We start from the raw sequence: 27771 nt of genomic DNA on the forward strand, positions 1-27771 counted from the left end.
TGGGAGAGGGAAGCTGGATCCTGAAGTAACGGCACGTCTAGGCAGCGAGACCTGCGGGCGACAGGCAAAGTGATGTGGAGTCTGCCGGAATTAATGTGGTTTACAATAAGGAATGAGCGCAGATCAGATATTCCCTCTGATGTACGCTGCAGCAAGCATACAAATTCATCTAATTGATTAGGCCTGGTAAATAGCCTGCCACTTCTTTGTTTTGCATTTCATCTTCTTTCTTGCGGTGTTTCACCTGATTTTAATTCAATCCCTTTTTTCTTTGAGAGTGGCTTTTAATGAAAAAAACAACACTATTAATAAAATGTATTATTATATCTAATAGTAGTAGCAGTAGTAGCTGTAGTTGTTACGTTATTTGTTAATGTTCTCACATCTGTTACTATATGCTTAGGCTCACCCAAATAAGATCCTTACCTGTGTGTGTGACTGCTTTGCCATTGCCAGGCATTATATGGCATTATTACCACTTTCTGTGGGAAGAGAGAAACCAGTTAGAGTTCAGCATGGAAAAGATATAGACATAGACGAATCTCTGCTGCTCCATGTAGGCTACTCTCAACCAGCAGGTGGCAGTATTATACAACTAATAGAGAACCCCAGTCACTAGTCCAGTGTTACAAAATAGCCTTCGCCTCCAAAGAGACTTCATATGCAAGGACAGTTGACCAGATCAGGTATGGATACACAGTACACCCCTCCTGTGTGTGTGTGTGTGTGTGTGTGTGTGTGCGTGTGTGTACATATGAGCGATAAAACAATATGAGATGTATTATTAATGAGTGAGGGAGTCTCTAAATTGGACAGGTGCCACTGTTTTCTTCATCCTGCTGAGAGAAGAGATAACAAAAACATCCTTCACTTACACTCAGTACAATTCCATTCCCTCTGATATTTGACAAATTGCCTATTTTCACTTTCCCCCTCATATTTCATCTGCATCTCTCTCTCTCTCTCTCCCTCTCTCTTTCTTCACACGGTTTCGGCTCATTATCCCTCCGTTCTCCGTCTTGTCCTCTCTCTCTGGTCCCTTGGTTGATAATGGCTTCTTCCTCCCAGTCACTTTGCTTATATGTGCTAACAGGCAACTGTGGCCCGGCTGATAGCGTGGCTGTGATTCATTTAGACAGGCTGGCAGCAAGCTGTGTAAACAGCCATTAGTAATTCATGACTCTGTCCAGCATCCCCGGGCTTCAATTAACCCTTGCTATTGCTGCATTCTTTCTCTCTGTCACCCATCGTTCTCTCCCCCCCCTCTCTCTCTCTCTCCTCCCTCATTGCCTTTCATCTCCCTCTTTCTTCCTCTGCATCGTCCTCTCCTTCTCGCCTCCTCACCCTTTCAGTCATTCTCTTTGAATCTTAATGCGGTTCTCGTCTTTCCTCTCTCCCTTTCTCCTCCTCGCTATATGCCACTTCCCAATCCAAAGTCCCACTGGTGATGGAGGCAAGCGCAGTAGCCGAGCAGGTGCCATGTAACACCTATCTAATGTATGCAAATTCACTTGTGTGTGTGAAATTATGCGAGGAAAACTTGGAGAGAACAAGGTGCGTTTTGCTGGTTGGGATTTGCGGCATGGCGGCAGGATACAGGTGCTGTCTTTGATGTGTGCTGCTCATTACTGTATTGTGCTTTGGTGGAAAGGCCATCATCATAATGTTTTGCATTTGTTGTTGTCTGGAGGGAAAACCCGTAGTGGATGACAGAGGGCGTTACAGAGAGGAACAAAGAACTGACTGAAGACAGGATTTGCTTATCCAAACTGGCTCAGACACTTGGTCAAGTCTCCCATCTCAGGTACAGGTACGGTATATCCCACCTGTCAGAGCTTTCACTCCTGTGTCTCTACTTACACACTGTCTAAATAGCAGATTGGTGTTTTAGTTCTACAAACATTTCTCAGAGGATGAGCTGCTCAGGAGGCAGAAATAATCTCATTGGTTGAGTAAAACCTCAGTGGGCGGAGCCAAAGAACCACAGTTTATCAGAGCGCAAGTTAGCTAACTGGCAAACTTGAATGTAAAGAAGGAACTCGGGTCAAAATATAAACAAAAATATAAATGCTTTTTTTCATTCATTCATGACCATGGAAGGTCTTGGAAGGTCAGCAGGCTACTTAACTAGCTTACCTAGCTAGCTATAGGCTAGCATGTATAGTTTTAACTTCAGCTACACTTGTTCACCTAGATAACGTGTTTGCATTTTTTCAGTTAGTAGCAAGAGCGCTAGGCTTCATAATATTAGCTATCTTCTCTCTTTCAGAAAAAAATCATGAGGAAATCTGTGGTTCTTTGGCTCCGCCCATGAGGTTTAATTCAACCAGATTATTTCTGCCTCCAGAGCAGCTCTGCTTCTGAGAAATGTTTGTAGAACGAAACCTTCAATTGGCATCAAATAAAGATTACAAAAATACTAAAAGTTGAGTTGACCCCCCCCCCCCCACCCCCACCTCCCCTTTAAAATGATCCAGCATCCGTGGAATAATGACACCAACTGGATTATCCCCCAAAAAAGTGCAAAGTAAACCCCAGCCTGCCATGCACTGCCTGTGTCTAGCCACTATCTGAACCATGCTGTGAAGCGACCGGCCTCTTACTGTCTCCCAGCAGCTCCTCAGACATCAGACTGTCCTGGCGGTTGCCCAGGACGAAGGCCAGGAAGGAGAGGATGAGCGCGTCCATGATGCCCATGATGGCCAGGATGTAGGCCCAGCGCACCGAGCAGGCCCCCAGCGTGTACTTGTCCGTCTGCTCGCCGCACATCCGCTTCACCTCGTCGCTGTCCCAGCCATCTGGGTAGATCATGCAGCCCAGAATCAGACATGTACCTGGGGGACAGACAGAGAGAGGGAGAGGGGAAGAGGAGGGGGAACAGGGTTTAAGGTTTGCTGTGTGCTTAATTGTCCACCAAGGGAGGACTTTAAGTTGGATTCAGGACGCTGCATATTATAAAAACACCTCGCTCTTTATAAAAAATGTAAAAGCGCACAGCATAAGAAATGTGCAATATACAGTGTACTCATGGGATGTAGTGGAGTGTAAACCCAGCTCAATGCTTTACACACACTTTTATTTGCAGAATAGAGTTTACCCGCCGTTTGAGGCTGGCAAAAATCTTTATGATGTAAATTCACGGCGTACATATCAGTAAGCAGAATCAAACTGATGTGAGTTATATGAGGATGGGGTCTTTTAAGGGGAAAAGGATAAAATAATGCTTTATATGGGTGGTTGTTAAAGAAGGTCACAGTTTACCCGCCTTTTTATTTTCCCCTATATCACTGAGTGTGCTCAATATAAAGACACATAAAAACATATATCCACTTTCATTCATTCGTTCATTCATACATTGTGTACATTTTCTATGACAGTGAAAGGAAGAGACAGTTATGTCCAGACATAAAAGTGGAAATAAGAGAAGAGAGGAAAAAGAGGTGACACAGCGATGCAGAGATGGGGGACGAAGAGGTGAGGATTGAGAGAGAGAGAAAGAGAGAGAGAGAGAAAATATGTTTCCACATGTCACAACACTCTGGCTGCCTTCATTAGCCTTCTACTGCATGGCTGACAATGACAGACTGGGCTGTTAGAGAGGAGAGTCATCTAACAACAGCGCTGCTGTCAGTAGGGAGCTGTGTACACACACACACACACACACACACACACACACACACACACACACACACACACACACACACACACACAGGTCAGGCCAATCAAATCAGTTGCAGGTCTAGAGGTCTGTGTTTCTGTGTTGACAGTGCTGCCAAAAGCTAAGTCAGAATGTCAGAGGTTGTGTGTGTGTGTGTGTGTGTGTGTGTCGGGATAGCACACACTGAAGGGAGCTGCCAGCAGATTAAGCAGATGGATAATCTCCGGATATGACAGAGCCTTGGTGTCCCCCCTTCCTTTGCTCCCTCTCTTTTTTTTTTATCTACCTTTAGGTTTCCCTCTACCTCCCCCTCCCTTCCTGTCCTTTCCCATCTCATCTACCTCTCCCTCCCCCCCTCTCTCTCTCTGGCCATTGTAATGAGAAAGGATGGAGAGAGTGGGACAGGAGCAGAGACAGTAGAGGCAGAGAATGAGCAAGAGAGTAGAGAGCAGCGTCTCGGTGAGTCACGGCTCCCTGCTGCGCTCTCCCTTTCCTCTAATCTCTGTTTTTCTGTTAGTCATGAGTTAAACTGCAACCAGCCATCCTGCTTGTGATTGTACCAATAACGGCGGCAACAAGCTACCATAATAATAACCAGTATTGATGTAAAAGCGCTCTAATCTATATCCCACGCCTACATTTCCCAAGAGGCAGCGAGTCTATTGACTTTTCCGGCAGCCTCCCTGAGTTTGGAGATCAATGTTCTTGGAGAAAAAAAAAAAAAAGGAATAATCCAACCTAAAACAGCATTTGGTATGTTGTTCCTGCTGCTGCCTTCATGTGCTTCTTTTAAGCTCCTACTTTTGAGTTTGGACGTCACAAATATCTTCCCATTTTTGAAGAAATGATAACTGTACCCTGTGTAGTTTTTTTTTTTGGTGGTGGTTTTATTTTAGAAATCACAGCACAAAGCTGCGTTCTGCTGCAGGGGCAGAATAATGAGAAAATGCACACCAGGCATGTCGTTTTAATTTATTAAAAAGTTCTTGTATTGATCACGTCTATCATCGGGTGTTGACACGGCTTCCATGCTTTCCGCCTCCTGAACGTCACATCTCAGCAACTCGGCTATTATAAAAAAACTCACACGTTCCCAGTCGTATTTACCGCTTTGTTGGGTCGCTCAGGTGCGCTCAGGTTGTAATTACTATATTCCTGACAGCAGTTGAAAGCAGCATTTGATCTTTGGTACAAACATTTTTAGTCAAAATTTGCATACAAGAAAAAGTCTCTGCCAAAGCCTGAAAGACAGGAAGACAAGGATCTAATCTGTGATGCCTTCAAGCAAACATTTGGAGCTGTTATAGGAGATTTGTGGACTGGCACAGGTTTACTATTTTGGGATATGGGTACATTGGCTCAACTGCAGTATGATTTTGTTTTTGGTGTAAAGCTCAAACAAACAATACCTTCCATAATGCAAATAGAGCAGTTTAAAAAGTGTCAGAGGATCTCACATGTTAAAGGCCTGACTCCAGATTTGGGGGTTTTCATGTTCATAAACACTGACTGAACTTTTGAAATACAATATCTTTTTAGGGTGGATTTTCTCTTATTTATATTAGAGGATTTGGCACAGTGTGTACACTTCTCTCCTGTGTAAACAACTTGCTCCTGCAGGCTTAAAGCTGTAATAATAATAGACTGGGTTCAACTGCATGCTGCCTCCACCGCAAATCTTTACAGAGCTTAACTGGAAGAGGAAGAAATGTCAGATCAAAGAGACACTATAGGTTGTCTTCCTCCGTCTCAGCTGGTTGCCTCATGATGTCTTTGTCTGTGCTGTGGCGGTGAAACCAGTCGGGTCTAAAGGTTAGGGCCAGCCTCCCATACCAGGAAGGTCCCAGGCTTGATGTATGTCTATCTACAGCCATGTGTCCACTCACTCACTGTATGTCCCTCCGGATAAGAGTGTCAGCTAAATGACATAAACGTAAATGTAATCTAAATCCCACCTAATCCCACTGATTGATCTCATCATCATCCCAGCAGCTGTTACCTTCAATACCTAAAAATCAAAGCCAAAACCATTCCAACAAAAAAGGACTTTGTTCCCATCTGCAAAAATGTACTGAAATGTACCATCTAAAGTAGACGGAGTGTAATCTTTCAGCTTTAGCAGACGTGTAATTTATCCTCCAGGGCTAAAATCAAAGCTAAAATGATTCAAACAAAAGGAGTGTGTTCCCTTTCCCCCCAGAAAATGGATTCAAATGTACTATCTAAGGCAGACTGAGTACAATCTTTCGGCTGTAGCTAAATTTTTTCCCCCTCTTCAGAACAACACACAGCAACATTATACAGAATCCTACAAATAATGTGTGGCCTGCCATAACAGGACCAGGCCGGCGCAGATGGATAGATTTTCCCTCATCTCAACTTCCCCGCAGCTCTCGTCGCCACCGAGGGAAAGCGGCAAACTGCGCGCTATCCTCATCCCTGTCATAAATAATTAAGCATATTATGAAACCCTCCGACGAGGAATCGTGTCAGTTCATTTAGAGTCTTCAGATGAGTGATGTTTTAAAAAAAAAACCCTCCGCAACCTAAAGGCTTAGGGTAACATTCATAGTTAAAGACAGAAGAGAGTTGTGTTCCTTTGAGTGGGTCTCGGCTTATAACGTTCAGCCACTTCAAACGATCTAGGTCGGCTGCGAAATCGAGCGCGCGCCTGTTAAGAAATATTCAAAAAAACGGACTGGTGGTGGTGGAGGTTCTTCTCGCGCGAGGCGGCTGGAGGTGCGAGTAACGAGCCGGAGTTCACGCCGAATCCCTCAGAGCAACTTTCGGACCCGGAGGGAGAGGAAGGTCGATTACTGCACCGCACCGCATCTCTTCTCCACGTGCTTATGAGACTTGTTTGTCGAGCGTATTTCTCTCCACGGGCCAGCCTGTGCATTCCTGATTCCTCACTGGAATGGACATTAATGCACGGGTAGAGTAGGGTTTGGGAGCTGTGGGGCTGCAGCAGGACGATCAAAAGGAACTACAGAGCCCTACAGTCTCCCATGGGTGCTCTCTCACCAGCTCATCGACTCTACACACTGGTGCCTGTGCTGAGGGGATTGATTAAGGAGACAGGATGGTATATATAGTACAACTCACTGTATTATATATGTCATTATTTAATAATACATAATATGATACTTCATTGATCCTCTTCGTTGAATTTTTTTCTTGCAAATTTCTGACCTTAATCTCAGAAATTCTGAGTGTTTTCTTGCAAATTTTTTTCTTTTCCACAAATTTCTGACTTTAATCTGCAAATAATTCACCCACAATGGCCCTAATATTCTTCCGTAGAGGTCAGAGGTCAGGGCATTCTCTCGACTCACTACACCAAAAAGTTTCTCAAACATCCCTTTGTTGATTTTGAATGCCTCTTTCTCTCTCTCTCTCTTTCTCTCACACACACACACACACACACATGTACACAACAACATGTTGAACACACTCATCTCCCTCTCTCCTCGTAGGCTTCCCAGCTGACAGCTGTTGGTGGCAGGCAGGTTGGCAGCGGCCCTGGGGGCAATCAGCAGAGGAGGTGTCACAATCTAGACCTCGCAGTCTCCTCTGTCCAATCGCCACATGCTATTGCACACACGCACACACACACACACACACATCAAGCCATTGATTACGTTGCATTTCACAGGCCCAGCTGTCTGCTCTGCGCGATTCATGTTGCTTTAAATGTCATGGTTATTGAGGGTGTGTAATTTGTTTGTGTGTGTGTGTGCGGGGGGATAGGATGAAGTGGGTGGTGTTGGGGTTTTGGAATAATGGCAGAGAGAGAGAGAGAGGAAGAGAGCATGTTTGCGGACACATATGCGCTCTGCATCAAGGTGGACCGTGGCAAATGATATTAATGGGAGTTAATTGGGGCGGAAACCGACAGATGCAAGGAGGTATGAGGACACTCTACCTCCTCCTCTTTCACACTCCCTTCTCTCTCTCTCTCCTCCCCCCTGCCCTGATCCCTTCTGCTCTATGGAGAGAAGCCTACATGTGTGTGTTTCAGCTGAAAGATAATAAGGAAGGGGGTGGGGGTGGGATGGGATGATTTGCAACATGAATCCTGTGCAGTCTGCCGCACTGCTCCCATCCTCATTAACACCTCTTGTGTTCGGTCCACTAACTCGCACGGTTTGTCCCTGCCGCCGACCGCTGCCACGGCAGATGAATGAAGCCACAGCAGCTCCCGGCCGTACGGCTCAAAGGATCAGCTGAGCTGGCACACGATGCATTGTGGGAAGCACAATATGGGGGAATCAATATGTATGAACAACCAGGGTATATAAACTAAAACAACTTCAATTGCAGTTTCTCCTTAACTGCATTCAAGCAGTGTAGTTGATGGTGTATGTGAGTGTATAAAGTAGACCAGGGTTGGGGTCACTTCATTCAATTTAATTCCAATGCAACTGAGGAATTGGAAAAAACCTACAGGAAACAGAATTGGAATTTCAGGAAGTTTAATTTAATTCAATGAAATTCAGTGAAATACTATGTTTTTTGGGTTTGTTTTTTTCTTACCACATATCTGAGATTACATGTAGTGTTATATATTATCAATACTGAATATCATAAAATGTTAAGTTACCTTTCAGGTGGTATTTGATGCATGACATGTAATCATAATACATACATTATGATTGAATGTATTTGATTTGTTTAACTGTCTTTTATTTGATTCATAATGTTGGATTTATAATGTTTAGCAAGTCAAGACAGCCTCTCTTAGAAATGGAATTTCATGGAATTAAATTGTGTCCTGTCATTCCAATTCAATTCCAATTCTGTTTCCTTACAGCTGGGTGACATTTCCAATTCCAACTTCAGGAATTGAATTGGAATTTACTATGCAGTAACCCGTCTTCAGAACAATTGCCATTGAAAGTAGTAGTAGTAGTAGTGTATTCAATTTATATTTTGACAAACTGACAAACTCGCCCTATTAGAGTGGTAATTCTCACAGGGAGCTGTCCATGCACAGTGGTGCTGAAATGTACACCAGGTCCCAGCTGTATTCAGCAGTCCTATTCTGCACTACACTGGTGCAACAATACTGTGAGCTTTAGATACCAGCTAGGTCGCTCCGGTCCGCTCTGTATGCAAGCCAGCACACAGCGGCAACAAAAGGCCATTTGCATGCTCCTTTTTTCTTCTCTACCTCCACCACAACACCATGTTTCTCTTGTCATTGTGGCTGATAAGGAGGGAGATGGGGAAGGAGAGGTGAAGAGATAAAGCAAAGAGCTATAAAGGAGGAGACAAGAACGAAAAGGAAGCGTGAGGGGAGGGAGAGATGGAGAGAGTGGGCGGTAGAGAGAGAAAGAAAGAAAGAGAGCAAGAGGAAATGAGAGAGAATAGTAGAGGAGAAAGCGGCTCTTTCTATCAGCTCGTGCTTAAAATAACATGAATGGTTGCATGGTGTTGGCTTGTCAGCTGGGACAGACAGACAACAGTGACTGTCGGATTAGGATGCCTGGCATGACAAGGTGAAACAATACGATGTCAGGAATGAGGATGAGCTTATTAGAGTTATTAGGTATATCGGGTCAGAATCTGAAAGCGTGTGTGTTATTGTAAGAGATGCGAGCGTGTGTGTGCGCGTGATTCGTGTGTCGTTTTCAGGTGAGGAATGAAATGGCAGAGCGGAGGAGAGAGGGGAAGAGAGGAGTGGAGAGTGACAGCTGGAGGAATATGGCAGGAACAAGGGTTACAAGATTGGAATCCCAATGCACCTCATCTGAGACATGGAGGGGGGAAAAAAGGGGGGCCTGTTTAAAAATGCAGCGGCAGACAGCGAGCGCTCCACCATCAGAGAATGGCACACTGCAAAAACACACTTCAAAGACTTAAACGGAGACTTCAGTCAAGTCGGGGCGATACTGGCTAATCCACGCCTTATTTTACTCACTAGGACGACTTAAGCTGACTATTGACTGTCATCATCCAATTTCTTGAAAAAGAAATCGACTCTGTGTCTAAGAGAAGGTAGTTTGGGGATGGTCCCTTGAAAAGAGTGTGCCATAAAATTGATTGAGGATCAAATTTACAATCCAATCATCCCTGTGCTGAAGCGAGCGCAAGCAGCTTGGGCCTCTATCAAGTACGGGCCAGACAGAGCTGTGAGAGTTATCGTATTGTTAGCGCTTCATCATTTCTCAGAGGAAAAAACAACTGACCTTGGTCCAAGGCTATGAACACCTTTATTTCACCTAAATTTAGTTGTCGAAACACAGGGGCCAGCTGCATTGCTACAATTTTATAGATTCTCAATCTCGGTCAGAAAATGTGTAAATAATGTAAACTGATGTAATGAAAGCGTCTGTCGGCCAGTCAAGCTGATGTTGAGTGTGAGAACAACAGGCTCACCCAGCGTTAACTCAATGCTCACAATTGTGTTAGTAATTTAAGATTATTTATAGATACTTCAAATGGCCCATTTAACAACCCATGGCAAGGCAAAACCAAAGAAAGGAAGCGTTCCTCTTTTAGTGATAATCTGCATAAAAGTTATTATGATAATCCTCCTGGGCAGAGGTATTGTTTTCCTTCTTTAGATCCCTCCTCTAATGCACAAGGACCCCTGCTGACTACAGTAGATTTGAGAGGATTTCAGAAGTTGCAGCCAAACTCAAACTCAGGCAGCAAACGATTTTGCTGCCTGAGTTGACTGAAGTTAGTTCTAGTTGGAATAGTTTGATCTGTGTTTCCAAGCAAACTGTGATCAAAGCTTCCTGTGATCTCCACTGACCGCAAAACACGTTCGGGGGCGCGAGGTCGCTCCCTACACCAATCATGCAATCAGCAGTTGGAAACAGGGCGGATGAGGTAGATGCTGCATCGCCATGGTGACAGGGTGCCTGCTGTCACCACTCCAGTGATACGTGGAATTGTATGGATGACTACAAGTGGCAGCAGTAAACCAACACCTCAGTACTGTGGTGTGAACATGACTCACGGAAGCCTCTCTCATCTTCCCCCTCCACCTATTTCTCTTTCATCTCCTCTGATGCAAGACCTGCCATATGTCCCAACCCTCCAGAGGAGCCGGCTCGCACATACGAGCCGCATATCCTCACATATGAGCCCCGCAGCCTTAATCCAAAGCAGCTTTTGTTCTCTGCAGTACAAGAGGACCCCGTTTCCCATGAACCTCTTGGGTGGGGGAACATAGGACGTGATTTGGAACAGGTGTTCCCATTAATTACTGGCTCCCACCAGCGAACCTGAGGAGTAAACAAGCATCTGCCAAGGAGGATCCACGCTGCCTCCCAGACAGAAGAAGAACATGTGTTAAGCCTTGTATACTCACTGTCAGCAAAGCTAAAATCCCCCTACAGCGATAATGTTTTTGAAGCATTTCCATGAGCGGGATAAGCCCAATATTGTCATGGCAAGCCTATTTGGACGGGGACCAGCGCAGCTACGGGCATATGGGGTGAGAAGCAAGAAGCAAGAGGAACACCATTTCATTTGCTCAGTTGGAGAGTGAGAAAAAGCCGGAGGGTCAGATGTTATTTGCAACAATCAATCCCATGAATGATCTATTCTTAATTAGCCCAAAGGAGGCCTGTTTGTGCTGTCCAACACGCAGATGCAGCCCAGGTACTTTACACATTTCGCTGCAGATCAATCACCGCTTCATCTAAGCGCTCCCTCTCCCTGCACTGCTCTCTCTCTTTCTCTCTCTCTCTCAGCTTCCTCAGATGTGGTGACAGTGTTCTTGAAGTGGCAGACAACTTTGGCAGTTCTTCTGAATGTTTTACGGCTGTCCTTATTTTCTCTCCAAAACCATTTGCCTTTGAAGTCGGGCGGAGGGGATTGCTCCACTCCACTTCAGTAACTCTAACGTGTCTCTGATCTGCGCTGATGGCAGAGTACATGTTCTCCTCTCTTTCTTCCAAGCGTTCCCTCTCTCTCTCTCTCTCTCTCTCTCTCTCTCACTCTCTCTCTCTCTGTAATACTCAGCACTAATGACTAATGATGTGAGGGGAGAGAGAGAATCCAGAGCAGTGTCTCGCTAAGGAAAATCCACCTGGCATGAATAGAGAGATGCAAGCTGGCAATAATGGGGCACCGGAGAGACATTAACAATGGAGAGACATGGTGATACTTTGATAGCCAGTGGTTATATAACAGTGGAGTCTTTGAAGGGAGGGTTGGGTTCCTGGAGCACAAAGCTGAAGCTGCATGAAGTGTTGACACCCTCGGCGTTTGATGTGAGAGCGCGAAGCCACATCTCCTCACTTATCATGCAGCTGTGGTGCTGCAGCGCCACAGACGCTCTCCTGACCTGCGTTGTGACCCCCGAAGGAAGGGGCTGGGCTTTAGGGAACGGCCAAACAGGGCTCCAATCCAAGCACGTTGCCATGGAGACACCTTGAACTCCGCCGTGGCGCATTAATTCCCAGAGTGCATCCCTCCGTCCGGCAGACAGCTCCTGAGCACCCACTGATCCCGACCGACTCTCCTGCCGATCGCGCGGGGAGGAAAGCGATACGACGCTGCCAGCAGAGTGCCGTTTCCATGGCAACCGCAGCCAGCTCGCTCACCGGCAAGCTCGGGGAGGAAGAGCATTAACCGGCGAGGTGGCTGCAAACATCGCTGAAACAACACACGTCCGCTCTCTCTCTCTCTCTGTCTCCACACGCACAGCCCGTGTTCTCTGATCCGTGACCTTCAGAAAATGGTGACTGTAAACAAGTGGGGCCTCGCAGAGCAACACATTGCAGAGTAGATGCAATTGTTATCACACACACACACACACACACACACACACAAGAAAACACTCAGCCCCAAAAGAGCAGCCTCTGAGTAGCCTACATGGAAGAGTTGTTCTTTTGCGACTCCCCAGTGTGATCATCTGAGTCCGCCGGGATGCAAACCCTCCCGCAGCTCGCAGTTCCTCGCTCCCCCTGCTAAGTTTATCACATAACAACCCTCGCTGCGCCGCTACACGCGTGCTGCAGCCTTTTGATGTCCTCGCAAGCTCGGGCCTCATTTGTATTCTATTTATGCCCAGAGTCTTCGCTAAGCTTTCTTTGATACAATCCCCCCGTCAACATGTTTTTCATGTTAACATTGTTAGTCATGTTTTCCACGCGGCATGGTGCACTTCCTCATTTGCAGCTCAATACCTCCCTTATAATCATAGATGGATGATCAGTGTAATTAAAGCCTCCACCTCGGAGGATGCAAGCAGCGACATAAGCCTGTGGCTTCGAAAACTGATTCTTCAACAGCTCATAATGGGTTTACGTTGGGTTTATCCCGCTCACTCTGGCTATGTAAGGGGGAATTTCTGCTGATAAGTAAGTATGACGGGCGACAGGAAAGCATCAGTTAGACATTTATTAGGCCGCTTCACCGGGACGTAGGCGCTTTGACTCGCTGACAATAGCTGTCATGTTTCCCTAAACTTGGGTCAGCGCGGTACTTAAATCTTCTTCCGAGGCACTTCTCCAGGCCACAGACAAGCCGGGAGGGTAATATATTCTGGAAGTCATGTCTGTATGATTGCTAATAGCCTCCAACCCGGCCCTCGTCAAGCATCTTCCACATCAACGATAGAGATATTGATTGATGAGGGGATGGAATGGCGCGGATGAAAGGCCGCCACGTTTATGGCCTGCTGAGAAAGCTATTCGAGGGGAAGTAGATAATTTTCCTCCGTGGAGGCATCTAATGGATTTGAGTTTTGGTTTGCCTCTTGCAGCGTGAAATGCGGTTGTGCTTAGAACTATAGGGATGGCCGGGCCTAGAGGGGATTTCGTAAGACATATATCAAAGATGGAGGAAACAGAGAGAGAGAGAGAGACATAAAAGAGGTATAGGCTTTGAACACAGGGGTCCGGCCCATGCATGGCCGCCTCATTATCAGCTTTGCCATGCTCGGACTGAATGAATGGCCGGAGAGGTCGCCGCATCAAAGCAAAATGCGGTGTATCCTCCTCTAACTCTACTGGAAATTGAAGATGGATGCCATACAGAATGGGTGTGGTAATACCTGCTGCAGCGGAAAAGTGGCTTCTCTAAAGTTTATATCTCTCTGCTGTCATCAAAAATGAAAGTTTACAGCTGTTTTTCAGACTTGGTGGAAATTGGGCTGTGTGCCGCAACCTTCGCCAAAGTGCCTCCACCATAAATCAGCGGGCACTGGGACATTATTCACCCTCAAACAATGACAGCCAAGTGTCATAACCGGCCTCTCGCAGAGTCTGATATATGAGGAAAACCCGGGCCTGTGCGTCAGTCTCCCCGACACAAGCAGACACCAACATCACTCATTAGCTCAAACACACGCGCACACACAGACACACACACACACACACACACACTCATCCGACGCGGCTTCTCTGCCCATTTTCAAATGGGTCACTGTGCCCTTGTCCCGCTCCCTCACTGTGGAAGAGGAGAATAAATCAAGCGGCCGTCTCCTCCACCCCGGCCCGGTGATCAAGAAGATAAACCCCGATGGGAAATCTATAAACCCTGCCCCTCCTCTGGGCTCGCAGACATGTGAAGGCTAGCAGCAGCAGAGGAGACGTGTTGACAACATTTAGAGCGCGCTGTGAGGGACACAACAACAACAACAACAATAACAGCAACAATGTCCAATGGATCAAAGAGGAGCTTGATGTAGCTGCTGTCTGTTGGATGCTCATTTGTTTGCAAAAAAAAAAGCAGTAAAGCAGGTTCCAGTGTCAAGCATGGAGGTGAAGACTGTTTGTTTCTTCCTCTTATTATTTTTCAGATAATACATGGTGGAGAATGACAGGAGAGAGAAAGAGGGAGAGGATGTGTTGTAAGCGCAGTGTTCACGCCTTAGCTCTAATGTACCAGACTGACCTTGTTCAGAGCTGTTATGTAACTGGTAGCTGCTTGTTGTGTTTTCCAGTTAAGTTCATAATTAAAGTGGTAATCCTCAAGATACTTGTTTTATTTTTATTATTTTGTTGCCATCTTTCATTGCTGTGGTGTTTCTGCACTGCACTTCCCAGAGATCACCTGTCAATCAAACAGTGCGGGCGGGCCTTTTTTCGTGGACCTTCTGTTGGTGAAGTTTGAGTTTCTGTCGGTGGCGGCCTTTTCTTTGTCTGTTCAGACATGGTGGCTGTCGCTAGTTCTTCTTCTAGTATTTATTCCAAACAAACTGGAAAAACAAAATGCATCACTTCCATCAAATCCAAGAATGCCAAGAAGTCAATACTTTGTGTGTCCTTGTGGAGAAAGTTCTTCCCAAATTGTCTTGGAGAGAACGATCTTCTCATAAAAGTGAACAGAGAAGCTTCTTTACAGTTTTAGATGGGTTGTGTGCTTCACGTCGTGCGTGCAATCAATTAAGAGGCGCAGCTGTTCATTTTCCCAGCTGTTTCAACCGGCTCTGTACTGTAGACGCAACGCTGCTCGGACCTGATGCGTCTTCTTGCAGTGAATCTTGGGGCTTTGCATTCATTCTCAATGGTCAAGTCTCCATCCAATGCATCCTCAACTGGCAAGCAACTCTTGCCAGGATCTTTATCCGTCCTCCATCCTTGCGTTCTTTTGTTTTGGAATCATGCTTCGGCGGTTAGATATTACGTAAAATGTGTCATGGAGGACAAGAACACACAAGAACCCATATTGAGAAAGAGGCTGGGTGTTTAGAATGACAAGTATAAACGCTTTCATGAAGTAGCAAGTAGCAAAACAGACATTTATTTGTATGAAAATCCCGCAGATTATCACTTAAAAAAAGTTAAGACTAAGAGCTGGGAAGAGGGGTTCAATATTGAGCGGTTGTAGTATGCCAGGTGCTAAAGTGTCATTTGTCCAGCATACCAAACATGTTCAAGACAACATGATGGCTTGTTGTTGGTATACATCTCCTCTGCCCTATCCCTATCTGCCCTGTCATCGCCCGCAGGGCTCAGATTAATTGCATGGAGGAACGCTCTCCTCCTGCCCTCAGGTCCTAATTAAGTGCAGTTCAACTTGCTTCTTCTCATAATTATGAAGTCTGGGAGAGAAGAGCTCATTCAGGGCCAAGTGAGAAGACAAACAGACTGAGGAGGAGGGAGAGAGGGAGAGAGGGTGGGCAGGATGGGGGTAGTTTTTTACTGCAGTTTGCAGGTACGTGGTCTTACCAAACAAACCACATAGACTCATTTGCATTCTCAAGCTTCTCTGAGAGTAAATCCACCACAGAGAATCAGGGTAGTTATTGCCGCTATCCCCTGATTACAATCAAAATGAGGATATTTACTTTAAAATCAAGATGTGTGATTGAATTTCACACAAAAAACCTGCACCCCCAAGAGAGACTCGAAACACAAAACGCACTCTGAGGCTTTCATTCAAGTCTAAGAGAATAATGATGTATTCACAAAGCGGCAGTTATGTTGATATGTATAATTCATACTGAAATGACTCGAGCGGGCACGCACAGAAACAACAACAACAAGCATTTAATCCGCAAGGTCATTTGAATTGGCTGCAGCGTCCAAAATATCTCGACTGTGAAGTGTTTGTGTGCTCAGACCGAAAGCCCCGAGGGATCGAGAAGCAACAAAGTCATTCAACTGTCTGTCTGCCATACTGTTGGTCCGGGGTCTCGTTCCTTGCGTTCACCCTGTCACATTCCATCAAAGCAAGGCAAGCCTCAGAGCCCGCTCTTGTTTTTAGCTCCGACGGTAAACTTTTACACAGTTCCCGGTCGTTTGAGGTTATGAGGAGCCGTTGGCGGACGGCGAGAGGTGCTTCCCCGCTGAGGATTCAGTTGATTCAGTATGTAGGTCTCTAAGCACACAGGGGATGAGCGGCACAGGCCGGGGCAGTAGGGCAGGGCTGCAATCAGGCTCGCCGTCCTCCACCTCCTCCACCTCCTCCACCGTCCTGGCAACACTAATTACATTACTTCTGGGGAGACGGGATAATTAAATCTTAATGAGGCGTGGAAGACTTTCAGCGCGGCGCCTGACATGACAGCCTGGACCAGCAGAGGTGGGGTGAACCGCCACCTTTTTCGAATTCAGGAAACCTCTGTTGAGTTGCGGGATGTGTATGTGCTGCACCAGCTGTACAAAAAGCATCTGACAGACCTTTCACAGCGGAGCACTGACCCAGGAAATACGCCGGTCGCCTGTCAGTGTGACACTGTCCACCCGGGTAAAGCGGTCAAACTCTGCTTGGTGTGAAAGTTCAGTGCTTAAAGGTCCTAAATTATTCAGTTTTCATGATTTTGAATGAGTATACTATGGCTCAGGATAAGAATAATGTTCTTCCTGATGTTTTGCAAAAAATTGTAGTTTAGTTAAAAGGGTTTTTATTGAATATATGTTAAGACTCTGATTGGCCGACAATACCAGCTCATCTAATTCAAATGAGGTAAATCTGCTGAGTGGAGGCTTTCCAGTTCAAATGCTGGAAACTTGCCTGATTGGACGGATTTCAGTAATTCTATAGTGGGGGAGCCAATCGGGACCAAGTCCATTTGTGATGCGTTGACTATGCGTTAGTCTGACACTATGTCACTGAAGCAAAATTACATTTTAACAGTGTCTTCATTAAACATCTTTGATCACATATGTATATAAATAAAGGAACATTTAAATTCTACAATATGGCTTCTTTAATCCATTTTCAATCATGATGTCCGCCATGTTGAACACAATGAAAAATGACATTATGTGATGACGTTATAAGGTGGGACATTCCTGTGTACAAGACCCAGGAACAGGCGAAGTTAGATAAATCTGAATCTAAACCACTGTACAGCCACATTTATGGCTAGCCTATGATTAAGGAGGAATAGATTGATAACTGAAAGTCTTAAGAATAAGTTCGTTAGCGTTAGCGGCTTCCCACAAGACTCAAAGGGAGCAGGAAAAAACGCGAGGCAGAGTGTTTTGTTCTCCTCTGGGACAAGCTTACGCTCCTCGAGATTATCACTTTCCCCTGCTGGGGGATTTGCCACTGATCCCTTGTGCAGTAGGGAGCAGGCAAGCTATTTAGTGACGCTCCCTTAGGGATGCATAATACAATAGGATAATACAACAGCAGATTGAGAACATTTTCTTTTGCAGAGAGAAAAATATCATAACATCAACGGCTGCTCGCATCAATGATACTCCTACTCAGCTGAAACGCATTCACGCGCACATGCACTCACACACACACACACACACACACACACACACACACACACACACAGCAGATGAATGCACCTATGATAGTCTCTCTAGTCTCTCTTCCTCTCATACACACACACACACAAACACACTGTCGCTCCAGACTGTTCAACAACACTCCGCGAATGTCAAACCGGGAGATGTCAATCATGCCTGTTCATTCCCTCATGCCATTCGGTGCTCTCATTTCCTCCCATATCCCCTGCTGCTTGCTCTCCTACAGCTCCATAACTAGCACCTGATTAGGAGTGTTACTAAGCGCTGTAACATCAGGTACGCCGCAGCATAACACATCCACATCCTGCAGAGACTCCCGGAAAGACCTCGTTATCTCCCCATCAGCTCTGTCTGGCAACTGGACACAATGCCATCATTTCCTACCAATTTAAAGGGCAAGGCAGCGCTGGAGAATGCCAACAGAGCTCCAAAGCACGCGCAGTCCCTTCCTCTCGCCTTCAACGCAACATGAGAGAAGCGGGCGCGTCTCATGAAACATGGATGAAGCACCTCCAGGCAAACATGGAGGTGCCCCGGAGAGAGACACACCGCTCTTTAGGAAATTGCGTTTTTGTGTGTATCTTCACCCAAGCACAACTGTGGGTGCAATTAGCGGTTCAGCTGTGCCGGTGTTTAATAGCACCGATGCGGAGGAATTGCCCTCAGCATCTCGTAACAGCATTTAAATAAACTCGCTTCCTCAAAGCTGGCTTAATGACTAGGTAATGGAGCCTGTGGGGTCTCCGGTGCTTGTCCCCATAAAGTATCTGTCCTGAGCTGGCCGATAATCGATGGCATTAAAACTGCCATTCAGTGTATACAGTTTGGGATGCTGCCACAACACAGACATTCAAAACAATAAGGTAGCTGTTTCCTCCGACTCGGTCCAACAACATAGTCTGTGTTTGCATGCTTAAAGCAAAGCGGCCCTGGAGCTGTTATGTTAAGCTTTGTTTGTGCATGTATATTGCCCCATGTCAATAAGCGCCCTATCATCGACGTTCATCTCTTTACAATTTTACCCTTAATGGAGGAGAATCCATTTAGAGTCCCACAGCACTTTGAGGAATAGGGAATTTGGATGTCATTTTCATCTGTTTGGCAGCGCCAACTCCTCTACTTCTCCCATAATCTCCATCTCTCTCTTCATTCCACCTCCTAACTACGTTGCAATCAAATCTGTCAGTCACACTTAAGTCTCTAAATACCTTGCGACTCCCCAATCAGACACGCCACTCTTGCTTTACCTCAAACGGGCCCGAGCCGGTCCCGCGTCCCATCTGTCCATCACGCTTCAGCTCAATTTTGAAGCCACTTAAGCTCATGAGAAATTGACAAACTTATTATCACCTCGGGATGACAAGTTATTCATCAACGGGCTACATTAAATGGCTCAGGAATATGACCTTGACAAATCCAGTGCATCAGCATCGTGGTTGTTTATCTACACAAGCACAGGGTCAAAACCAAGACCTGGTGATCCTTATTCGAGGAAGCACAATACTGCAGAAACCGCTTCACTGTTATGGTATCCAGTAATTGGTTGGTGCACATTAAGGGCAAATTCCCCCGCTTGCTGCAGCAGATTTGTGGGCAGCTGACGAGTAGAAATGACTACATCTAGTCTGGCTGCGAGTGCGGCGTCTTGTCTCGGACACGATGTTCATCTCACATCACTATTCCGCCGGACCACACACGCCACATAAAACACCTCTGTGACACCCTTTACATCGCCTCGCCCACGTCGCCTTTGGATTTACTCACAGCCTGACAGCTCTGTTAAGTAGATCGCTGATCATCTGGGAGCCCGACTTGAAAAGACACATTTTCAAGCCTTTTTTGTTTTGAGCACGCGACACGACTTCCTGATGGAGCCATGAAGCGGGACAAAGATGCTTTGTGCTGCTCTATTGTGCCGCCATTAAAATGGAGCTCTTGGGTGCAAAGTCTCTCTCCATTTTATTTGTTTGTGTAATGCTTAAAGGGGAAATAAGATTTTTTACTGCTCCATGGGGGAGGGGAGGGTTTGTTGATCAATACCAATGACTCAACGAATACTTCTCCAGCCTTTAAAATGAGATCCTAATTCTCTGTGAGTTTCAACTGACTCGACTGGGCTTTCAGCTGCCTGCATCACAGTCTGTGCTTTTGTTTTTACTCGGCGTAAAACCGCTGTCCATCTGCTGTGACCTCTCCTATAGGCTTAAAGCAGAACTCGTCTGCCCCCCCTCCAGGCGGCACCTGTAGGGCGGGCAGCCAGCGATGGAGCCGTAACCTCTCCTGTAGTACATTGAAGCATAATAAGAGTATAGCTGCCGGGGCGGGGCGGGGAGGGGGGGGGGGGGGGGGGGGCTACCAGCTGGGCACTTTGCTGAACGGAGAGAGGGAGGTAAGACAGCAGAAGGTGTTTCCCCCCTCTGTCTGCAGGCTGTAGCATGAGCTGAACAGTGGGCTCGCAGTGGGGAGCGGGCCGACTTTCATCTCAACACCTTCAGATCAACACATCACTCACTGGGTTCTCTCAAGCTTTGGCTAATGGCCTTTTCGGTATGTATGTGTGTGTGTGTGTGTGTGTGTGTGTGTGTGTGTGTGCATGGCTGAGTGTGTGTGTGCCCATGTCTGCGTCTCAGGCTCTTGTGTGGTCATGTTACATCACCCTAAGCCTCTCAGACACTTCCTGTCCGTCATGATACTTGTGAGAGGATAAGACCTGGCTGATGTCATTAGCTGCTGGCTTTAAATGACTATCTCAGCTCGCCAGGAAACACACTCGCGGCTCTCGCTAATGTCACTTGCGATGTCTAAATTAGGGATGCGTCAAGCAACCGGCCGCCAATCGGCAGCAGCAGACACTCGCTCTAGATGTGAGAGCGGCGATCGGCCTGCTGGTGATTGTTCCCGTCTGATGCTCAAATGTGAGTAAGAACATTTGAGCAGATTGAATCGTCTTAGCCACACAGAAGTGTGTTGCCTGGCGTTCCCATCAGTGTGGGATCTTACTCATTTCTTACACAATATCTGACAAAGATGTGTCACTTTCAGCACATCAACACGTGCTTGGTGGCGGGTTAACACATGCTTGTGCTTCATCATAACACATTAATTATAGAGTTCGACTGATACGGGTTTTTGAAGGCCGATACCAATAGTGATATTTTTAGACTGAGGTCGCTGATATGAGATATCTCGCAATTTGACCTTTTTCATGTCAAAACATTACAAGTAGTCAGTGTTTCCCCCAGATTTGTATTCTTGTGAGGGTGGAAAAGCCTCTGAAACAGCATTTAAGACATGGGACATGAAAATTCTCCATACTAATATAATTCTTTTAGGTTGGTTAGCAGTTCTTCAAGGCAAGGTAACACACCCCTATTCAACAGGAAAACTCTGGGATACATTAGGACTTTAAATGAAGAATTAATTTGCCAAGTCATTATTGAACAATTAAATGAATAAATAAAATGTGGAAAGCCTGTTTTTATGTAGCTGGGGTCTGGGAGGAACCTCCCATCATATCTGCAGTGGTCAACAAGTCTGGCTAATATTTGACATTTAATAAAAGGCCAATGTCAGCACAATATATTAGCACACCGATATATTGGTCTAACCTGTTAATAACAACATATGTATCATGTGTGTTATTATTGACCCATATTGAGATGAAAAATAACCCAAATGTGTGTAATGATACATCTTTTTTAGTGTGTACTCACATTTTTATTCAGACTGTCTGCAAAGGGAAGATGTGTTCTGAAGGGAAACTACTATTATGAAACATTCTCTACATTACTATCACTACATTATTATCAGTATCAGCCTATCTTGTTATTTAAAAACTCAGTGATTGATATCAGCTAAAAAACACTCCCAATCAGAACATCCCTAAACAAAATTACACCTAAACTTAGAATATGATGTGAAATGGATTTCTAACTTCAGATTAGAATAAAGGTATTAACGTGGCTGTTTAGAAAAGTGAATGGGATAAGTGTGTGTACAGAAATAACATGCTGTACTTGAATTTCAGCTTCTTGAACATTCACTGCGTCACTTTTTGTTATCTAGCCAGACACACTGCGATAGCGTCGCCCCGTATCTTCCCCTCCTCTTTCCAAGACACGATGTGATTGTGATAAGTATGTCTCAGTTCCACTTGCCATCCTTCTGAAGAGGTGTAAAATTGAATGCCACACAACGCACCGAGCGCTCACATAATAATATCAGCGTTCACAGTCAGTCACACACTATATCAAATCATGTTATCATGCATCAAACATAAGAGTGTGAGATGACGGGCTGCGGAATTGATATGAGAAATGCATTCAGACATCAAGAGAGGCTTTGTGGCACGTCACACACGCACAGCCACGGAAACACACACACACACACACACACACACACACACACTCACGCTCTCTGTCACTCACACACACCCGCAGCTAAACATTTACACATAACTACACCCGGGTACAAGCGAAAAGGCCATACAGTGACAGCGGCTGTCCCCTATTAGAGGTGCGGTGCCATTCTGGAGAGAAGCACATGGATCAATAAACCTCCAGCAACCAAATGGACCTTTTATTGTTGCCTGCTAATGCCAGCTTCCGTCTCTAGAGGACCACTTAGTAGGCACAGAGTGCAGCACGAGGCGAGCCACTTACTGTGCGGGGAGTTGCTAGTCAAACAACCAGGAAATGGACTGTGTACTGTAAATGCTTCCACAACACTCTGAGTAACCCATCTTGGTTTCTGCTGATTTCTATGGATCGACAACTCCTGAAAATGGGGCAGCTGTTCACTCCATGCCAATCTTTATGTGTGCGCTGGCTAGGTGGTGTGTGCGTGTGTGTGTGTGTCAGTGAGATCCAGATGGTCATCAGAGCTCTGGAGGCCGTCCAGGTCATTGAGCAGCAATGTGCAGCCTCCCATCAGAGCTGGCCAGGCGTTGTCTGGCCGCTCCACACTGTCCCCGCTCACCTCACACAGCCGCCGCTGCTGCTTGGTTTTCAGCAGCTAAGAGCCGTTATCATTGACCTTGAGGGTGACTGTCAGTGTCGGTTTAGGGGGTAACTGGTGTCTTATAGTGGGAGGGGGGTTCAGGCAGAAAGGTGGAGGTGAGAGATGGAAGGGAGGAGAGAGAGAAAAGCAAAACATGGCTCTTTTCAACTGTGCAAAGCTATGCAAAAGACAGAAAGCGTAGTCTAAGATGTAGACCTCTACTAAACGTTCACTTTTAAACTGTGCGGCCTCTTTTATGCCTCGACACTATAAACCATTAAGGTATTTTAAATGGCTAATCAATGTAAACTTGCTCAGTGGGAGGATATGGTTCTGCACATCTGTGAAGAGGCTATAGGAATATAGTGATCCTCATTATTGTTAGTTTTTATCTTGAGATCCTGCTCTTATCTGCTAGTGGGCTGCGCTCATCAAACATTCAGGCTATCCCATCAGTGAAGAAGAAGGGTGCCTCTCAGCTGTATGTTCAGTCTTTTTGATGGCACATCATAGCAGCCCATAACCACCTGAAATGACATCTGACAGCATTAAGCCACGGGAGGATTTTTTCACAATCACATTGGGATTTCAGACTGCTTAGAGAGAGAAAACTCCTCGATATTGCCAATTACAATTCCCTGGAAATCTCTTAATAGCCAATTTCACAGTGGCCTCAACGTGGCATTTTTTTGAGCGAATGAGACGGAGGAGGAGAGGCGATATGAAGGGAGGCAGATGGGGCTGAGTGAGGGAGCGGCCGTAGGGACAAACACCGACACGGATCGTGCCTGCGAGCGAGGGAAGCGCTGCGATGATCAATAGGAGACAGGGAGCAACGAGCCGCCAACAAACTCAGAACCCCCCGCTGTCATCACCAGTGTTGACTCCCTCTCACATCGCTGACAACACCCATTCCACAGTGTGTACCCACTCTCATCAAACACAAGGCAGATGACTGTATCAACTCTGGCCTTTAGAAATTGTTTTTTTTTTTCACCTGACTGTGTTGCATATGCTCAGATCTGCTCCCTTGATACGGTGGGAAAACTGGGGAAAGCGAAACACGTGACTCAGAGGAATAAGAAGTAGCTTTGATCTGTGAGGGGGGGGAAAAAAATTGCGAAGACACAAACTGGCAGGCTGTGCCGCTCATTAGACCGGCTTGTGATAGAACTCAGCGCAACATGACGCAGTGCTGTGTGCTTTTTCTCCAACATAATCCACCGCACAGCTGCTGGGCTTTGGGCTGCAGAGGATACATTTGCAGCGGAGGGTGTTTGCATGAAATCTGAACATAGTGTATAGATTAGGCCTAACATCTGGCCAGTGGTGCTACTAACCTCTGTCTCTGTCAAAGGTTAGTGAGTTAGGTGGAATACCTTTGGGTAAAAGGTTCATCACTGATGGGATTCAGTGGTTGTTTATGACATTGGACTTTTGAGACGCATCTTGACTCTGAATAAGGATAGATGTTTACAAGCTGTGTTGTTCTAAAGGCAAGAACACAAGTGCAATATACATGAATGTGATTCTTATTGCTTATGACATTTTAATTCCCATCTGTGAACATGAGCAGCCAGCGCTTAGCAAACACGGCTTCATCAAGATGTACAGCATGATGCTGGGAGACTGACTGTGGACGCATTTTTTTTTTAGTTTATACACACAAATTTGATTTATCTCAATAAGGTGCAAACAATTCTGAACCACAAAGTGAGCTCAGAATCATCCTGGCTTTTGTATCAGTCACCTTTACAATCCTTTCCTATGTGTTTTTCAATGGAGCTGCACACTGGTGTGATTATTTTATTACAGGAAAAACCCTTCTTTCTTGCTTCTGGCTGAACAGGAAAAACTAAACTGTCATAGGAGATTTAAAAAACAACCCTTTAAATTACAGCTCCTTCATCTGCATACTTAATCTATTATCTCTATTAACAACAGTTCTTTTCCCAAGGTGTAACAAAATCCAGCAATCTCACCAGTATATCTTTGGCCAAGGTCATATGAATGACAGGCCAATTGATAGTAGATAGATTTTCCTACATTTGTGCAAGTGTCTAATTGTTGTCTAATTGTCTAAAAGTTGTTGAATGCTGACATTCAGTGTAATTTTCCTTTAAGCATTGTCAAACTGGAGACAGGCCGATAGTTGGCTAAGATATGGAGCTGAGTTGCATCAGATATTTGAAAATGTCATTTTGGATGGGAATCAAAATCTGTGCGCAAGCAAATTTTCTGTCTGTTCCAAACAGGATCTTGGAAATTAAACTGAAAATCATTAAAGGCAGTAAGCAGCACATCAGCCGGCGCTACAGTATATAAATGTCTCTGGGCCTTTGATTTTTGTTTCCCCTTCTTCTTTTCATATGGTGTGACTGTGTATAGTGTATTTAAAGATGTTAGAGAGATCACTTGCATATTTCCAATTTAACTCCCTAGTTAAAAGGAAAGTATTATTGTAATGTAGCCTAGTTTTTTCCTCTGCACATGGAATACCACTGGAGACTTACCTGGTTCAAGGATATAAATAAAGTAAACCCACCAGTTTACCCACCTTGTTTATTTGTGGAATAGAGTTTACCACTTTTTTAGGCTGAATCTGGACATATGACATAAATTCAGGACATACATCATAGTAAGTGGTATGATGGTTGGCATGAGGATAATATTACATTAATATATTTTAAGGAAAAACATGCATAAATGTAAATGCTTTTCTGAAAATATAACTTTTTTTGGTTTGTATTGGTGGCTGTTTGCCTTATGATGATCACCCACTGGTCTGGAGATCATAGTTTACCCACATCTTATTTACACCACTGCCTGGTTCTGAGGAGTTGACTAATCTGTAGGCCAGCGCTTCCCAAAGTGGGGTCCGGGGACCTGCAGGTATCAGTGAAGGGGCTCCATGGGTCCCCAGAAAATGAAGAATACGTTTTTTTTATATATTTCTTCATAATTTCACTCTTTAGAAGTTAGCACAATGAGAGTACGCATATGACTGAGTTTTTGATCAGAGGTCTCACTCATCCCACTACTGCTCTGTTCTCACCCCACCTAAACTACAGACAGTTACATAATCTTGTAAGTCATAAGTAACCACAGAAATCTCACATTTGGGACTTGTCTAATGGGGATCTGTGGTAAAATGTGTGTCTGTTTGGGGTCCTTGACATGAAAAGGTTGGGAGACCACTAGGCCATAGGTGCAGTCTGTCTGACTGTGTGCATATAAACTAACTTATTAACTTTTGACTTCCAGCTATAGGTGTACTCAACTGTTTTTATGTCAAAGACCCCAAAATAGACACACATTAAGACACCAAGCACCATTTGATAAAATTTTGTCCCATGGACCCCATATGGGAAGACTGATGAACTGTATAACTGTCTACACTGTGGGTGGGGAGTTAATAGTGAGAGTGAACCTATGATTAGACCAGTCATTCATACTATAATTAGTATCATTTCCAGTGAATTAACTGATAATGGAATTAAAGGATTCCTCATTTTGCTGCAAGGGAACCCCGTGGAACCCCACTAGATGACCTCAGAGGGCCCCCGGACCCCACTTTGAGAACCACTGAACTGTTTTATGAACTTCCACCTGTAGTGAACAACAACATTAGCAGCAGCAGTAGAGTCTCCTACCTGCAGCCAGCTGCATCCAGCCGCAGATCTTATACACGGTGCCGGTGCTGCAGAAGAAGAAGAGCGCAAAGCAGCCGATGCAGGTGAGCACCAGCGCCATGGACATGCCGATGAAGAAGGAGGCGGCCTTGAACGCACCGGAGGGGATGGTGCTGAACTCGGTGAAGCTGCCCTGGCAGGTCAAGTCCCGGGACAGCCCGTTGCCGATGCAGTAGTGGAACAGACCGAAGTAGCCCGCCTGCGGCGTGTCCACACCGTCCCCGATCCAGTAGGGCTGGATAAAGCACACCACGTTGACGATGGCGAAGAGGATGGTGAAGATGGCCCACAGGACGCCGATGGCCCGGGAGTTGCGGACGTAGTTGGTCTGGTAGATCTTGGCAGCCTCGGAGGCGGGGAGCATGGTGGTGGCGGCGGGGGCCCCGGGGACCATCCTCCGGTCTCTACGGGCGGTGTTTACTCTGTCCTCAGGATCTACTAACCTGCCTTCACCAAACTAACATCTGCCGCATCGGATCCTTTAAAAGGCATGGTCAGTACACAACTTCTACTTGTCTAGCTGTCTTTCAAAATCTCTGCTTTTGCTCAAGTCCAGCCTATGTGGTCCCAGTTGCACCCACAGCATCACTGCGCTCTCGCATCCGCGGCACGGTCTGGTTTTGTTTTTTTTTCTCTTGGATTTTCATTCATTAGGCTACACTACAATAACGAAGCGTGCGCTCAGGAAAACAAGCCGTAGGCTAGGAGACCCATCCTCCATTCAGAAGCACAGAGGTTTATCCTACAGCCTTCACATTTAAAATGCCCCTACCTGAGCCGTAGCCAGAGCCAAAGATTGTTATTCCGAGAAACCGGGCAGTTTATCCGAGGGAGGTTCAGTTCTGCAAATCACTATGAGGCACTATGAGATCTTGCTCAAACAAATCTAAATGGTCTATCTGTGCTCGACGCCGACAGACCATCAACAACCGCAGTTTAGATCCCATTGAATTAGAGTTGGAGGGTAGCCTCGGATATTATAGAGCCAACCCACATCCCCTAATCCCGGTCTGACGTGTTGTTTCAGTATCAGACGCGCGAAATCTTAAACAACCTCCAGTTCTATAATAAAAGATAATATTATAGAGCACATTAAATTACTGTTCATATAACCCCCCTCTGTTCACTGCATTTAATATTCAGATGACGCTGGGATAAATGCACCAGAGGGGAAGTAGCCTACTACTGGGTTAGAAATTACCAGCCCTAACGAAAAAACACTATAATATCAGTAGACTGTGTATAG

General features: G+C 45.6%; 1 protein-coding gene across 1 annotated transcript; it reads right to left on the minus strand.

The window, feature by feature from the left end:
- Positions 1-2559: 2559 nt before the first annotated feature.
- On the minus strand, positions 2560-26919 carry lhfpl3 (LHFPL tetraspan subfamily member 3). Its single transcript, XM_071905746.1, has 2 exons — positions 26487-26919; positions 2560-2834 (listed from the first exon to the last, which is right to left on the minus strand). The coding sequence occupies exons 1-2, from the start codon at positions 26917-26919 to the stop codon at positions 2560-2562; spliced, it is 708 nt and encodes a 235-aa protein (XP_071761847.1).
- Positions 26920-27771: the final 852 nt, after the last annotated feature.

This window comes from Centroberyx gerrardi, chromosome 24 (assembly GCF_048128805.1).
Source record: "Centroberyx gerrardi isolate f3 chromosome 24, fCenGer3.hap1.cur.20231027, whole genome shotgun sequence".
In the NCBI taxonomy this organism is placed as follows: Eukaryota; Metazoa; Chordata; class Actinopteri; order Beryciformes; family Berycidae; genus Centroberyx; species Centroberyx gerrardi.

Coding starts and splice junctions, on each gene's coding strand:
- lhfpl3 (XM_071905746.1), bottom strand. CDS start 26,919: ATGGTCCCCGGGGCCCCCGCCGCCACCACCATGCTCCCCGCCTCCGAG. Junction 2,835..26,486: donor CTGGATGCAGCTGGCTGCAG/GTAGGAGACTCT, acceptor TCTGTCCCCCAG/GTACATGTCTGATTCTGGGC.